At 35.0% G+C, this 18476-nt stretch overlaps 1 protein-coding gene across 1 annotated transcript in view; it reads left to right on the forward strand.

Moving 5' to 3' along the window:
• TNMD (tenomodulin) overlaps window positions 1-3863 on the forward strand; it is a 195507-nt gene extending 191644 nt beyond the window's left edge. Inside the window, exon 7 of the mRNA XM_053699399.1 lies at window positions 1988-3863. Coding sequence (XP_053555374.1) covers window positions 1988-2197 — 210 coding nt within the window. The 3' untranslated portion in view covers window positions 2198-3863. The remainder of the gene's footprint in view (window positions 1-1987) is intronic.
• The last annotated feature ends 14613 nt before the right edge of the window (window positions 3864-18476 follow it).

Here is an 18476-nt window from a genome sequence, read left to right on the forward strand (position 1 = left end):
AGTATTAAATGTAAGCTCTTTTCTTCCAGTGATAGGAAGGCAGCACTAATGTAGCCCATTTTGACCCATTAGCCAGTATTGGCTTTACCTTTTAATCCAGCAACACTTATACTTTCAACAGTGATTAAAACCTTTGAGTCTGTAACCCACACATCTAGTAATAAATTAATTTGAGATACCATTGTTTGGAAGTGCTCTCATAAGGTTCCTTCTTCTACATTATCTAACCTATCAATGACCCTTTTTTACAGATAGAAACTGAAAAACTCCCTAACCCTACCCTTTAAATACCGAACTGTGCCCCATACAACCATAACTCAAAACCTCCCCAACAAACGCCCTACACCCTTAACAACTGAGCATCCACATTTTACCAGTGATATAACCCCTTTTAGAGACAATAAAAACAACATTTATACCTATCTGATAAATTGATTTCTTTCATGATGGTGAGAGTCCACAAGAAATCACATGTGGGAATTACACTCCAGACCACTAGGAGGAGGCAAAAACACCCTAGCATACCAGAGCTTAGATACCTCCCACTTACCCTTAATCCTCCGTTATACATATGGTCAAGTAGATGGAGGAAACAGAACAGGAAAGACAAAATGAGGCAAAATGAAGTGCAAAACAAATGCTGCCAACTGATAAGGCATCTACATCAAAGTGATAAAACAATGCAAAGAGGACCAAGTAACAATAACATAGTAGATGAGGTTGAAATAAGACAGAAGTGTAGGTTCAACCAATACAGACATTACCTGATTTATATTAAAGAAGTTGTCAATTGAACTTACATGAAATAATTAAAAAAGCTGACCCATTTAAGACAAGAAATCATATCCCTGAATTCTGTTTTTAGCCAAAAATGTATCTAAACCATTTTTTAAATTGATCTAAGGTATTGGCAGTCACTACCTCCTTAGGCAAGGTGTTCCACAATATGATTGCTCTTACTGTGAAAAACTTGCTGTGTTGCTCCTGATAGTGTGACCTCTTGTCACAAACAACTGGAATAAAACGGCCAAACCTGTATACGGGTCTTGAATATATTTAAATTAAGTAATCATATCACCTCTCAAGAACATATTTTCTAGAGTAAACAGACACAATTTGGCTAACCTTTCTTCATAGTGTAAAGGGACATGAAACCCAACATTTTTGGCATGATTCAGGCAGAGAGTGCAGTTTTAAACAACTTTCCAATTTGCTTCTGTTATCAGATTTGCTTCATTCTCTTAGTATTCTTTGTTGAAGGAGCAGCAATGAACTACTGGGAGCTAGATGGACAAATATGGTGAACTAATAAAAAATGCATTTGTGTGTAGCCATCAATCAGCAGCTAGCTCACAGTAATGCATTGCTGCTCCTTAGCCTACATAGGTATGCTTTTCAATTAAAGATTCTAAGAGAACAAAGCAAATTAGATAATAGAAGTAACTAATTTAAATGTTTTTTCAAATCGCATGCTCTGTCTGAATCCTAAAAGTAAAATTCTGGCTTTCATATCCCTTTAAAACTTCCATTCACCTTATTAGTCTACCCCCCATTTTTCAACAAATGATACCAGGAGAATGAAGCAAATTTGATAATAGAAGTAAATTGGAAAGTAGTCTAAAATTGTATGTTCTATCCAAATCATGAAAGAAAATGTTTGTGTTTCATGTCTTTTTAAGCTCGGATAGGATTGCTGAAACAATTGACTAATCCGAAAAGATATGGATTTTTTTTGAAATGTATGTTTCCAAAGACAAAAAGTATTACAGGAACTTGAAGATAAAATAGAAAATAATATATAATTATAATTATACAAAACGTGAAATAAATTAAACATGATTTGTTACATTCCTTGATACTGTTGCTGAAAATGACAAATTCATTTTAAAGCATCAAAAGCCTTGTAGCCTTGCCTATAATAAAAATTCTTATGATTAATTAAACACAACAGTGAGTATTAACATATCTGTGTTTTCTTATATCCTAGCGAGAAGTCGGGCTTGACTTTCATCCTATGTGGGATCACAGAGGCTTCTGTTGTATTCATTGCCGTCGTGGCCAAAGATACTGCCAACGAGTTTGTGAGCCCCTGCTTGGCTACTATCCATACCCCTACTGCTATGGATCCGGACGTGTGATATGCAGAGTTATCATGCCATGCAATTGGTGGGTGGCTCGAATGCTGGGCCGAGTGTAGACACATCTGAACACATTTTCAACCTTTTAATTCAGTTGAACAGTTAAATATTATTACTTTATGTAACAATATACATTTTTAACTGATTTTTTATATGATAATCGTTTCTATATTACAAATATTCATTATATAAAAGATGTATAATACAGATTTTTTTTTTACTAAAAAATAAAAGTTGGTGTTGAGTCAGAAACAATGTGATAGATTTCCCTATGCCCAATAAATCTGTCTCAGTAGCACAAAAAATGTTCAGAGAGCAGGAAGCTTTGACATATCCCAGTCTGTATATCAAGCTGAATACAAATATAAAGCAATTCATCAGTAAATTACAATACTGCCTTTTGTCTCCTGCCAAATTAAAACAAGACTTATGTACCATATATATCATCATTTACACCCACACATACAGTAAATGCTAGTTCTAATTCCCCTATTTAGTAGAAACAGGAATATTATCTAGCAAACATTGAAAAGGTGGTAAATTTGTGTTTATTCAGCAAAGTGAATGAAAAATAAGTTAAGCTTATTGGTTGAATTAGAAAAGGGTAGACTTGTATGTAAATTGCAAACAGAAAATCTATGTTGTTAGAACTGAGCCTCTTGTTTACAGGTGTAAAGGCAAATGCTAAGACAATACACAAATATTTGAACTAAAACAAGAGCTCTCATATACCAATACCCATATACATATGGCAGCATAAGGTATAGTCTGGTAGGCAAAAGGTAAATGAAATAATCCTAGACCATTCCATTAGCATGTGCATGCCCTCTTACCACATAAAACAATTTGCCTATGCAGAGCCTATATATTTTCAAGTGTAGTTACTGATTGGCTATAAAGTCTAGTGCAGAGAACTCTGGCTGTAAGATAATACAGAGGATAAAAATGCAAAGTTGTATCAGTTGTCAAATCGGAAAGGCACCCATATGAGAAAAGGCACTCAATATAGGGGAAGGAGCTAACTTGGCAGTTGCCTATATTTATTAATGAGAAAACCTTCTCTGAGTATATGGTTGTGCCATTTCATGCACTTCTTCTCTTTAACCAAGACTTAAAGTCACTTATGCAGTGCAGTAAACAAAGAACATCATGTGCATATTATAAGAATTAATTGATATCCATATGGTGTTCATATTTCCTTTTTCCCATAAGGATAACAGAACAAATATAACTGTCTATAGGTGTCCGTACATCCTTTTAAATTCTGGGGTCACATATTCATTTCTCCACTTTAGAAGATCCATTAAAGGGATATGAAACCCACATTTTTTTTTCTTTTGTGATTTAGATAGAGCATACCATTTTAAACAACTTTCAAATTTACTTTTATCTAATATGCTTTATTCCCTTGGTATCCTTTGTTGAAAAGTAGTAGGTGTTGTACTGTATTTTTGTGCAAAATTTCTTTGAAATAAATATGTGCTTACTATACACACAGTATCAAATATACAATATTTTAGAACATTTATAAAAAAAAATTTGTCAACTTTTAAATATGAATGTTTTAATATAAATGTCTGTAAAACTGTGAAACAAAATTGTATTCATATTAAAACATTTGACTTTTTTCTATAAATATTATATTTAATAGGATTTAGCAAATAATTAATATTTTGTGATCCTTATACATCATGGTAGTCCAAGAATAAAGAATATCCAACCACATTTTGTCCAACATAGCTCCCTATGTAAAGAGAAAGGGTTTGTGAGAAATACAGATTTATGAAAAAAAAGTGTAAATCATATATTAGCTCTTAGGTCTGATAAGACCAATTTGTACAATATGGAAAGCATGAAGACAAAATGGATGCAAAGACTGTTCATAAAAGCTATACTAGATATATCAATGGAAGAAATCACTGCTGATTTTTATTTACTACCTAGTACCTAACTAGGTTAAATTGTTCAAAGGTGAGGACACCAGAAAGAAGAATTCTTGGATTTGCTGAGCAGTTGGGGTTCTAGGGGAAAGTAAGGGGTGCAAAGTTTCTATTTTGCACCCCCATTGGCCTGAGGATGAAGGTAAAAAAGTAAAATAATTACTCCCTGCCCCTGTCCTTTTAGGCATGCCATGTCCTCAAATGCCTAACCACACCCCTGGACCACCTGACTCTGCTCTTAGAACACCTGGGATTCTATATCCATCTGCCCTAACTCTGTCCATAAAACACCCATACCTGTGGAACCACCTCTACTCCACAGTGTTTAACCCCACAGTCATAACAAGCAGATTTCTCATAGACTAGATAAGAGTCAGGTAAGCTAAGATGGAAGTAATATGGCTCTTGCAGCCTCCTCTGGAACTCATATCAGACAGACTAGATGTCCTAGAACATGGATGGAAAGAAGAACCTGCAACGCCATCAAAATAAGGGCAGAAGAAGGTGGACAGATCTTGTATTGTGATCCTTGCTGCTCTTGTTAAAGGGACACTAATCCCAAAAAGTTTCTTTCATGATTCAGGTAGAGAATACAATTTTAAACAACATTCCAATTTACTTCTATTATATAATTTGTTTCATTCTTTAGATATCCTTTGTTAAAGAAATAGCAATGCACATGGGTGAGCCTATTACACGAGGCATCTATGTGAAGCCACCAATCAGCAGCTACTGAGCCTATCTAGATATGCTTTTCAGCAAAGAATATCAAGAGAATGAAGCCAATTAGATAATAGAAGTAAATGACAAAGTTGTTTAAAATTGCATACTCTATCTAAATCATGAAAGAAAAAATGTCCCTATAATTTTGACTTTCATGTCCTTTTAATATTTTAAGAATCCTACAACAGGTAGGTTGCGCCAACACGGGAAACTCAAATTGGTTTAGCTAGAGCTGTATACTAACATGTAGCCAGACCACAAATCTCACTGTCATCAGAAAGTATCTGATCAGACAAATATTTTGGTATTACTGAAGTGTAGAGTGTAGCTGTAGTAGAGTGTAGTCATGGAAATCCATAAGCTTTTTAGAGATAGTGAGCCAAGCGAAATACCAGAGTAAGTTGGGGGCTTTTAGAACCTATGTTCAGGTGATATACTGTAGGGTACTCCTATAAGAGGGAGCAACACTATAAACCAAGGTTCTATTGCATTATTCAAATTTGAGGGTTGAATGCAGATTTAGGCAGGTAAAACCAGGCAATATAATCCTTAACTAATGTTTCAGCACCTACAGCTAGATTATGTGTGGAGAGATGAAGGAAAATGGCTGTTGATTGTAAAGGTCCTCCATGGAGCTCTCAGCTCCTTTAAATATTGTAATAACCGACCATTACAACCTTTATTACATCCAAAAGGAAAAAAAATCCAGGGAACCACTTGAAGAATAAAAAAATCCAACTTTATTGATACATATTAAAAGTTCATGACTCCATCTAAGAACAAATGTGAGAGCAGGTCTTGCACGTTTCGGCGTGAGCCTTATTCATAGACCGTATTGCACAGGTGTTCACACAACTGTTTTAAAACACCTCAAGTGATTTCATTAGTTAAAATGGTAAGACTCACATAGGATAACTCTTTCATGTTGCAGTTCGTTGACAGTAACTATTTAGTGGCACACACTTCTTTATGCAATATGAGAATCTAATAGATATTAAAGGGACACTGAACCCAAATTATTTCTTTCATGGTTCAGATAGAGCATGACATTTTAAGCAACTTTCTAATTTACTCATATTATCAATTTTTTTTCGTTCTCTTGCTAGCTTTATTTTAAAAGCAGAAATGTAAATCTTACCAGCCAGCTAATTTTAGGTTCAGCACCATGGATAGTGCTTGCTTATTGGAGGCTTACATTTACCCACCAATAAGCAAACATAACCCAGGTTCTCAACCAAAAATGGGCCGGCTCCTATGCATCACATTCCTGCTTTTTAAACAAAGATAGCAAGAGAACGAAAAAAATTTGTTAATAGGAGTAAATTAGAAAGTTGCTTAAAATTGCATGCTCTATCTGATTAGTGAAAGAAAAAAATTTGGGTTTAGTGTCGCTTTAAAGGGACAGTAAACACCAGGATTGTTGTTGTTTAAAAAGGTAGATAATCCCTTTATTACCCATTCCCCAGTTTTGCATAACCAACACAATTATAATAATATACTTTTTACCTCTGTTATTATCTTGTTTCTATGCCTCTGCAAACTGCCCCCTTATTTCAGTTCTTATGACAGACTTGCATTTTTAGCCACTCGGTGCTGACTCCTAGGAATTTCACGTGCCTGAGCTCAATGTTATCTATATGAAACACATGAACTAATGCCCTCTAGTGGTGAAAAACTCTCAAAATGCTTTCAGATTAGAGGCGGCCTTCAAGGTCTAAGAAATGAGCATATGAACCTCCTAGGTTTAGCTTTTAACTAAGAATATCAAGAGAACAAAGCAAAATTGGTAATAAAAGTAAATTGGAAAGTTGTTTAAAATAACATGCACTATTTGACTGTCCCTTTAATTAGCTAATGAATTTCCACAACTCCTTCAAATTACAACAAATGAAAAATAAATCAGCAAAAATTATATAACATAGGCCGGTATTTAAAGGGACATTCCAGTCAAAATATAAATGCACATAGATTTATTACATCTTTGAATAGAAACATATTTACAGTATACATGTATTGTAAAAAAAAATGCTTCTAGTAAAAGTTATCACTGTTTTGGAGTTAACATTTTTCTCTGCACGTGCATGTGAAACATAGCTAGATATTGTCACTGCACCCACATTTTAAATAATGCAGCTTTTCAGATCATCAGTGGGGCTTGTATCATATCAGCAATTAACAAATTGAGTCATTGCCAGATGGTACAAGTGAAGCACCTTAGGCTTTCTGAGCACGTGCTATGTGTAAAATGCTGGTGCACGGTGCATACTTAAATACACTTTTGAAACAGCTATAGCTTTTATTAGAAGCATTTTTGCTAATACATGTACATTACAAGAATGCTTCTATTCAAAACTAAAATGCACCCATGTGGTTTCCAATTTTGACTGGAATGTCCCTTTAAATCAATGAGCCCCTCAGTGCTGACATATAAACAAACAAGTCTCAGAAAATACTCAGTGTGAATATGTAAAAAGTATTAAAAAAAAAATAAAATAAAAAATATATATATATATATATATATATATATATATATATATAGAGAGAGAGAGAGAGAGAGAGAGAGAGAGATGCAAGAGTCCAGCACTCACTTATATTTATAATCCGGGGTGCATCCCAAGCATATCCAGTGAACAGTCAAAGAGAGAGCACTCGCCGTGTGGAATAATCCATATTTATTTAAACGTGTAAACGTTTTCGGGGAGTGACCCCGTCATCAGACAAGTGAGAAAACAAAATACGTGTGACATACCAGTGCTACTATTTATGGGATGGTGTCAGAATGCCGATAGTACCCGCGGGAGACCGCCATCCACCAGACCGGAAGTGAACGTAAGAACGTCATCACATAAAAGCGTCATCACGTCGGGCTCCGGCGGCTTATCATGACATCATCAGCGCATGTGTGGTGTGTAACCAAATCGTGTATACAATCACTGGTTGTTATAGTGATATTCATAATGTGCAAAAAGAAACATTAGGTGTGCATAAGTGTTGCATATTATACATCGTGCATATATAGAACCAATGTGAAAGCAACCATATACTTAAAAATTATATTAAAATTACAAAGTATATGTAGAACAGGCCAGGATATAAGGATGAATAAAAATTAAACGTTATGACAGCAGCCGTATTTTTAAAGGTAAAGTAACTATATAGTAAGTACAGCTAGCATAAAGTAAAAATAGATATTATTAATCAATGGGGAAATGTTTCCCTACATGGCTGGTATAAGTATGTGTTTCAAATCTCCTGATTCAATATTACTAGAATGGAAAATAATGGCACCTAAAGTAACCAAAAAAACAAAAAACAGAAAAAAGAACTAAGTATGCGAAGTCAAAAAAAAAAAAGGGGAGGTAGGGGGAAGAAAAGATATATATATATATATATATATATATATATATATATATATATATATATATATATATATATATATATAAAGAAAAAAATATTATATATAAATAAAATGCAAAAACAGCAACAAAAATGCAAAAAATACTAGAAAATACAATAAAATAAAAAAAATAAAAAATAATGCAATAAAATAAAAAAAATAAAAAAAAATATTATTGTACAACAAATTATTATGGTGCAATGAGTTTTTGTACAAAAAACAGGTATGTTCAGAATCTGTATGCACCAGAATTTGAAGTGTAATATAAAAATTCAGGAAATTGAGAGACTTGGAGGACCCACCGTTTAAGGGATTCAAATAGTCCAAGGAATTTTTTGCAGTAGTCGTCTGGTATATTATAGAAAGCAGTGCCAGTCCAGATGTGTGTTAAGGCCCCTCAGGACCAATGTTCCCAATTCAAAGGTCCATCTGGCCTCTCGCTGCAGTAGTAATTTTCCTCTGTCTCCTCCTCTAGTTAGAGGGGGCACATGGTCTATAAGTGTAACGCAGGTCCTTGACGGTATGGCCCTTCTGGAGGAAATGCCTCGCCACTGGTTGGTAGGATTGACCCCTGTCAATGGCCGTCCTTATGGCAGACCTATGGTTTGCCATTCTTGTTTGGAGGTCATCTATGGTCTTTCCCACGTAAAAGAGCCCACAGTTACAGTGGAGCAGATAGACTACATAAGGGGTTGTGCACGTAAGCCTATATTTATGAAAATGTTTTTTTGCCTTTTTGTGGGTGGGTAAAATATGAACCTGTAGTCAGTCCATTACAGTTGGATCTGCATCTATAACATCCAGGTCTTCCTTGTAGCCAAGTGGATGGTTGATAGAATGTACTGGATCCGTATGTACTAGACTGTCTCTGAGGGACCTCGCTCTTTTGAATCCTATCCTTGGGACCGGCACATTTAAAAGGGGTAATTTTTTATCTGTGACAATAATCTGACATTTTTTTTGCAGAACTTTTGACATCTTGTGTGTAAGTTGTCACAAAAGTAATCCGAGGCTCACTTGGTTCCTTTTGTGTATTAAGGTCCTGCTTTAGTTGTTGTTCTTTAATCCTTAGGAGTTCTTTGGTCGGATATCCCCATTGCTCAAATCTGTCCTGCATCTCATTTAGTTGTATCACCGTATTAGAATATTCAGTGTTGTTCCTTACAACCTGCTTTAATTGTGAGATTGGGATTTTTAGGGCCGGGGGATGACAACTGGTAAAGTGAAGTATGGAATTACGGTCCATTGTGTTTCTAAATAAGGTAGACTGTAATGTGCCTTCCTTTTTATAGAGGCGAAGTTCCAAAAAGTCAATGGTTTTCTTACTGTAATTGATTTTAAATTTAAGTGCTGGACATACTTGGTTGAGTTCCTGGTACCATTGTAGTAGTTCTTGCTCTGTTCCTCTCCAGACTAATATAAGATCATCTATATATCGTCTGTATAAGATGATCCTGGGATCATGGAATAGATGTGTATCATTCTCTTCAAACTCTGCCATAAACAGGTTGGCGTACGACGGGCCACATTGAACCCCATCGCCGTCCCTGTTAGTTGCAAGTAAATGTTTTTCTCAAATTTAAAGTAATTGCATGTTAGGCAGAATTCTAATAGAGTAAGTAGTACATCCACCGATGGTCCCACATGTGGGTATCTCGAGAGTTGATTGGTGACAGCTCATAATCCAAGTTGGTGGGGTATGACCGTGTACAGGCTCGTCACGTCTAAAGTTACCAGAAGGTCCATGTCATGGATATTGCCTTCTTGTTGGAGGAGGTTCAGTAACATGTTGGAGTCCAATAGATAGGATCCCATTCTCTTGACTAGAGGTTGTAGATGAGCATCTACAAAGCAAGCCAGGGGCTGTAAAATAGACTGTATAGCAGAGATGATTGGCCTCCCTGGTGGTTGTTCAAGGGACTTGTGTATTTTAGGGACTGTATAAAATACCGGCAATCTAGGGTAATTTGTCACGTATTTTGTTTTGTCGCTTGTCTGATGACGGGGTCACTCCCCGAAAATGTTTACATGTTTAAATAAATATGGATTATTTCACACGGCAAGTGCTCTCTCTTTGACTGTTCACTATAGATATATATATATATATATATAATATATATTATTGAACATATATAAATTCAAACCAAAAAGATTATGGTATTATTTTCCCTTTCCCCTTCTATACTTGCAGCCCATAAAACTATATAGCACTTTATAAGAAACAACAACAAATACAGCAGATATTTTCACGTGTGCACACAAAATTAAAAAAGGCTTTCAGAGTATCTGTTGTTTATTATGGTAAGAATTTCTATAATTGATTATCTTAATAATGTATTGAAAGTACATTATAATGTATTTTTAAGTAAATATGATTTATTCCCAGTAATTAATTAGATCCAGGTCTGAATTAAACTCTTGTGGGACCTGAGTCTTAATTTTGTGGATCCAATATACCTTTTGTCTACATAGAATTCTGAATGTGTCAACTCCTCTGAGTGGGCACATTATCTGTTCCATAGATCTCCATGAAAAAGAGCTAACATTTTCATAATGTGTTTCAATGAAGTGTGTTTCAATGAAGTGTGTAGAGATATAAGATAGATATAAGATAGATGTTCACGTATTCCCGTGCGTACCTCTCTTGTCGTCATGCCAATGTATAACCTTTGTTACACATTTACATGAATCCAGAGGGTCTCATTTTGCCAGTTAGTTTAAAGCGGTAATTAAATTCTGGGTCAAACATTCAGATAAAATTTACCAAGTAAAAATATTGCTTTTTAAATTGCACCTTTGTTAATCATCCAGACTTGGTAAATCTAGGTCTATGATTTGAGTTATTTCAGAAATGCATACATTTTGGAAATCAAATTTACTAAATTTACATGACAGTTTATAACAAGGTGAATTGCATGTCTCATTCTACCTACTATTAAGTTTTGTAGTAAAAATGTGAGATTTAATCTATAATAGTATTCATAAACTATTCTAAATAAAAAAAAAACATAAAAAATAAATAAAAAAAATTGTTTCCTTAAATATTTTTTTTTATTATCCTTGTTGGTTTTGATCTATACATTGAGTTGATAAAAAGACAAATAATTAGTGGCATGGAATCACACATTATAGTCTGTTAAACATGTCCATCCCCAAGATAACCAGACATTAACCAACTTACTCATGTGAGTTATGTGTATCCTCACTCTAAAAATTGTAGAATCAGACATCAGTCCCAGTTTTTTTAAGGCCAAAATTAGACCATTAAGTTAAGTAGTGCCATATCTTATTTTATATAAACCAGTAACTTGAAGACAACAACCAATGCAATGAATTGTGTAAAATGCGTAGTTGATGAGGGAAATTACACACATATACATTAAATCAACTACAGAGGAAGTATCAGGTTATGCTCACAAAACATGTGCATTTATACCTGTACCCTAAACAATTCATCTCATTGGCTGTAAAACAAAATCCTAACATTTTTACTTAATGACTCCTCATGATGATCCTTGCTCATTCATATTGTGATTTTTTAAACTTGATTATTACCACTAATATACTGGTTACACAGTAAAAAAAAATAAAAAAAAATACAATGGGCTATCCCATTAAATAATGGAAAGAGTTAGTGTCACTTTGATAAGTTTCAACTTTCGCTCAGCGTGGATGACTAAGGGGTAACTCCCGAAACGCTGCGTGCATTTTTTACCAATAAACTTTGATATTATTCCTCAACTGTGATTTTCCTCAGCATATAAGCCCATTACAATATCTGTACACTGTTTGATCAGAAATGAATAAAGCCAGTATGCTATGTCTCTCCAGTTAAACCAGTCCTTAAAATGTTCAGAAAGGAATTCTATGGAACAGACTAACAATGTTATTGATAGAAAAATTAGTTACAAAGTCTGTAACAAAAAAAAGAGTGCTTTACCCCTACAATTATATAGGAATAATCCTCACTTAATAATACAGGAACGATTTTTTAACCATTTATACTTTATCTTTATTGGTTTAACTATTCAATTATACACATTTAAAAACACTTAAACTCTTTAGATATCAATATATTGCATAGGTGTGTGATTAATACCTCTGAGAATCATGTATCTAGATGGGAAACATTGTACTTGCTTTGTATAATATCAAGTAGTCAGATACAAACAATATCTTTTGTAGCCGACTATTAATAAATCAACCTCTCTGTGGAAGCGTGAGTGAAACACGTTTCAGGGGTCTGGCTTCAGAGAGTTCATACTTTCATTTCTTAACCGCTTACTTCATATGATAATTGTTGATTGCAATAATGTTTGCCAATAGCTTGTAAATGTGTGTTATATTCTGAGATCAGACGTTATGCTATGATAGTGAAACAAGTCAGTTAAACGTTAATCTAGCCCCCGCTATAGAAGGGGCTTAAGCAGACAGAATCTATTACACTCAACAGCTGTGCTAAAGTTAACTGTGCAAGCAAGGACTTTATAATTACAGATAGAGTTTTAGCTAGATAGCCTTAATCTTGCAATCTGACATCCCACATATTAACAGGTCCTCTTGTTAAAGCGTTATTTCTGAATTTATTAATAGTCGGCTACAAAAGATATTGTTTGTATCTGACTGCTTGATATTATACAAACCAAGTACAATGTTTCACATCTAGATACATGATTCTCAGAGGTATTATTCACACACCTATGCTATATATTGATATCTAGCGAGTTTAAGAGTTTTTAAACGTATGATTGAATAGTTAAACCAATAGAGATAGCGTATGAATGGTTAAAAAATTGTTCCTGTATTATTCAGTGAGATTTTTTCCTATATATTTGTAGGGGTAAAGCACTCTTTTTTGTTACAGACTTTGTAACTCATTTATCTATGAGTCTCCTTAGTGCTATATTGCCCCCCTAACAGGTGCTTGTTGATTACAAAATTATTTGGCACCTATAGGTACTTACCATTAGTACTACTTTACCTACTATCTTGTTACTATAACAATGTTATTGAGCTGGTTGTTCTTTCCTGAGAGTGCTCTGCTCTCTATGTATTAAGTACTTGAAATGTGATGTACCCAGCCTGATTAATTTATATCATATTTTTATTTTCCTACATTAAGAAACACCTAAGAGTCTGTTGATTTCCAGATACGCGTGCTTGTGCATATGTGAGTAATTAGGTTGCTGTCTTGACTAATCAAGTGGGGTTATCCTGACATGACTTGTCCTCTGAAGACAGAACTATGAGAGTTAATTTCTTCAAATATTGGATAATTTGAAGTGCAGGGTCTTTTCTGCATACATTTGTTGGCAGTGTTGTATTTGTTCCTTATTAAATTTCTGTATCACAGATTCCTTTGATGACTGTATCTAGGTCTTGCGCGTGTAAGGTGCCTGAAAGTATTCACAGCTAGATAACCGAAATAGAATAATTTGTTCCTAGCTGTTTATTAGGTAGCTCTGCCAAAAAAACATTTCATTTCCATTGGCAATATCATGGACCACTACTCTACATGCAAACACAGAGAGAAGTCATTAATTTTTATGTAGTAAACAACATTAAATTAGGAATGGGATGACACTGTGCATATGAGTAATTTGTAAACCTCTATAAAAAGGTGCGTTTCAGACTTAAAACCAGGTTTTTCATTAAAGCAACACAACGATGAAAAAGCCTAAAGGTATGAAGAAGACACAGTGCATGGTCAGGAAAATTGTGAATACAAACATTTGATTGGATTGCAATACAGATAACTATATACACAAGGTAGAGCTTTTTTGTCTCTGTATTATATCACAGTATGTGTTATAATTAGGTATCACTGCCCTGGAATTGACAGTATGTGCATATATTGCAGGATCTCTTATATATAGTAGAGAGCTGGTATGTCTCTTAATAGATAATGTGTTTTAATACTATGTACTTAATTATCATCAAAACACCGCTCATGCAAATTTTTAAAATAAGCGTTAATAGCTGTGATTGCATGCATGATTGCCAGTTATTGGTTAGAGGTCAGAAATAAATATTAAACAATGTCAATTAGGATATGATTGTCAGTGGACATAGAGGATCAGCTCTGCTAGCCAATAGAATTTAGAGTGTCATGACCCATACAAATCACCACATTAAAATACTTAATGTCAGTATGTGTGTATGTTAAAGGATCTCTCAATTCATAAAGTCATATATTCTGTGTCAGGCAATAATGGAAGGTGGTCCTTTGATCAAATGTGCTTAAAAATTAAGCTCCCTGTAAATAGTGATGCACCACATTTTAACCTAAATTAAATGGGTGCACACAATATAGGTATGGACTGTCAATTGAATACATCTGTCAAAATAAAATATATAATATACAGAATATAAATAAGCATATTTGGCAAGACAGAGACTAGATAATAGCATTACAATAATACCTTAAAAACCCTGTGTCTTCCGGTATTATTGTTATGTTATCATCTAGTCTCTGTCTTGACAGTGTATAATAAGCTAATTTTCATTATGTATTAATTGGTCTTATGACATTGAATAATATGCTTATTTATATTCTGTATTCTATATATCTTATTTTGGCTATTGGCTAGCAGAGCCGAGCCTCTATGTCCACTGACAATCATATCCTAATTGACATTGTTTAATATTTTTTTCTGACCTCTAACCAATAACTGGCAATCATGCATGCAATCACAGCTATTAACGCTTATATTAAATATTTGCATGAGTGGTGTTTTGTTGATAAATAAGTACATAGTATTATAACACACTATCTATTAACCCTTTGAGTGCTAAGCACTTTCCCACCTGGGTGCTAAGCTTTTTTAATTTTTTTTTTTTTTCAGATCCCCAAGAATTACACTCTTGGAAAGGTTAGGCAATTACCTTTCCAACAGTGGGTCATGGTGGTCTGTAGCTGCTTAGATGCCTTAGATACAGGCTTCTAAGCAGCATGCCCCCTGCTCCTATACTTAACATTGTTAAGTATAAATAAAGTTGCGCGGTGATGTCATCACGTCATTGCGCGTGACGTCACCGCGCATAACGTGAAGCCCCGGCGATGCCTGTCACTATGCAGACCCGATCCCCGGGGTAGGAGCGGGTGGGAGCCCCCAGATCTCCCTCAAGGTGGGAGAGTGCAAGCGACAACTCTAAGCCGTCATTAGCACCAGAGTGGGAAACTCTGCGATGGCTCAGAGCCGTCGTTAGCACTCAAGGGGTTAAGAGATATACCAGCTCTCTACTATATAGAATTGGGAGATCCTGCAATATGTGCACATACTGACATTAGTTTTTAAATGTAGTAAATTAAATGGTTCCTGGCTCTCTAATTCTATTGGCTAGTAGTGCCGAGCCCCTATGTCCACTGAAAAACATGTCCTAATTGATGTAGTTTAATATCAATACTTAATATCAATACTTTTTGTCTGACTTTTAACCAATACTAATACTAATACTGGAGTCTTTATTTATTTCTATATGATTATTCTCCCTGTAATATAACATTTGTTTGTTGTTACAAACCAGTTAGCTATATTATGATCGGGTTTATTCTACCTGCTATCTGTGTCATATTATACTAATCTGGTAGTGACAGTACACAATCCATTATTCCTGGGAATTAAGCTTCCCTGCCACTAGGAGGAGGCAAAGATTTCCAAAGAGCTCTATAAAACTCCTCCCACCTCACTTGTAAACTAGTCTGATGTATAGCCAAGCAAAAGAGATAGGAAAAGAAATAAGAACAAAATAAATGGAACAGGAAAAAAAATATGTGAACAAAAATAAACCAACACCAAAAAACAGGGTGGGGTTTTGTGGACTCTCACCACCACGAAAGAAATTAATTCATCAGGTGAGCATAAATGATGTTTTCCTTTATACAGATGGTGCAAGTCCACGATCTATTACTCCTGGGAACCAATACCCAGCTGTGGAAATCACGAGTAATGAGAAATAAGGGTGCAATAAAAAGAACATCTTTTTTCAAAGAGAAGCACAATCCCAATAGAACCCAAAAGAGAAAAATAAAACTGGGTAAATAACTTCCCTCCTTTTGTTTTTTCTTCATGCAAATAAAATGACTGACAGGCATAACAAAAGTAACCTATAGGCACTCATCTACTGGTATAAAGCAGCAGGAAGTCAAATCAGTGCTGAAATATATCAGCAGAGCATCTGCAATAGGAATATATTAATGGCCCAACAGGAGAAGTCAAATGGCAGATTCCTGTGAAACCTGTGGAAGGCTTGTGACTAATTCCCAATAGGTGAAAAATATGCCACTAACCAAACTCCAAATACATCCCTCCAACAAACACTTCACTCTGAGGGGATGCTCACAGGTAATGCTGAAAGCAGAGCGCACTTACTTTGCAAGCTCAACGTTCATCACCTACCAGGAGTTCCTCTTCTCGCTAAAAAATTTAGCAGATTTATTATACTATATATTAGTGACAGCCAACTTTCTTTACATAGCGGACACAGATCCATATTTCTTTCATGTAAATGGCAAGAGTCCATGAGCTAGTGACGTATGGGATATACAATCCTCCCTGGAGGGGCAAAGTTTTCCAAACCTCAAAATGCCTATAAATACACCCCTCACAACACCCACAATTCAGTTTTAAGAACTTTGCCTCCTATGGAGGTGGTGAAGTAAATTTGTGCTAAGATTTCTACATTGATATGCGCTTCTCAGCATTTTGAAGCCCGATTCCTCTTAGAGTACAGTGAATGTCAGAGGGATGTGAAGGGAGTATCACCTATTGAATGCAATGGTTTTCCTCACGGGAGATCTATTTCATAGGTTCTCTGTTATTTGTTGTAGAGATTCATCTCCTACCTCCCTTTTCAGATCGACGATATACTCTCATATTCCATTACCTCTACTGATAACCGTTTCAGTACTGGTTTGGCTATCTGCTATATGTGGATGGGTGTCTTTTGGTAAGTATGTTTTCATTACTTAAGATACTCTCAGCTATGGTTTGGCACTTTACGTATTTATATAAAGTTCTAAATATATGTATTGTACTTATATTTGCCATAATTCAGGTTTTTATTATATTTCCTTTTGCAGACAGTCAGTTTCATATCTGGGAAATGCATTTTTTAGGAAAAATGTATTTCTTACCTGGGGTATAGTCTTTTTTCAATTGACTGTCATTTTAAATTCGTTGGCAGAATTAGGCTCGCGAGGGCGCAAAATGCCAAAGTATATTGCGTCATTTTTGGCGCAAGATTTTTTGGCACAAAGTTACATTCCATGACGCAAATTTGTCACTTCCGGCTTCTTAGTTGATGCCGAGTCCTTTCACAAGGTTGCGTCTTCAATGACGCGAGTGTGTCATTTCCGGATGTTGTTAGCGCAAAAAAAAAATTGTTCTGTGTGTGTGGTGCGTCATACTTGGCGCCAAATATTTTCATTTTTAAAACCTCATTCCTATATGCCTCTTGACTTTTTTCTTTATCAGAGGGCTATGCTGTTTGCATTTTTTTCCCATTCCTGAAACTGCCATATAAGGAAATTGATAATTTTGCTTTATATGTTGTTTTTTCTCTTACATTTGCAAAATGTCTCAATCTGATCCTGTCTCAGAAATCACTGTTGGAACCCTGCTGCCTGATAACAGTTCTACCAAAGCTAAGTGCATTTGTTGTAAACTTGTGGAGATTATATCTCCAGCTGTGGTTTGTAATAGTTGTCATGATAACTTTTACATGCAGATAAAGTGCCCATCAGTAATAGTACATTACCTGTTGCTGTTCCTTCAACATCTAATGTACAAGATATAACTGTGAATTTAAAAGAATGTATTGCTGATTCTATTCAGAAGGCTTTGTCTGCCATCCCGCCTTTTAATAAACGTAAAAGGTCTTTTAAAACTTCTCATAAAGTTGATGAAATTTCAAATGACCGACAACATACTGAATTATCCTCCTCTGATGAGGATCTATCTGATTCAGAAGATCCTTCCTCAAGATATTGACACTGACAAATCTACTTATTTATTTAAAATGGAGTATATTCGTTCTTTGTTAAAAGAAGTGTTGATTACATTGGATATTGAGGAAACTAGTCCTCTTGATATTAAAACTAGTAAACATTTAAATTCTGTTTATAAACCTCCTGTGGTTACTCCAGATGTTTTTCCAGTTCCTGATGCTATTTCTGATATGATTTCTAAGGAATGGAATAGGCCTGGTACTTCTTTTATTCCTTCTTCAAGGTTTAAAAAATTGTATCCTTTGCCAGCAGTTACATTGGAGTTTTGG

This window comes from Bombina bombina, chromosome 1, assembly GCF_027579735.1.
Source record: "Bombina bombina isolate aBomBom1 chromosome 1, aBomBom1.pri, whole genome shotgun sequence".
Classification (NCBI taxonomy): Eukaryota; Metazoa; Chordata; class Amphibia; order Anura; family Bombinatoridae; genus Bombina; species Bombina bombina.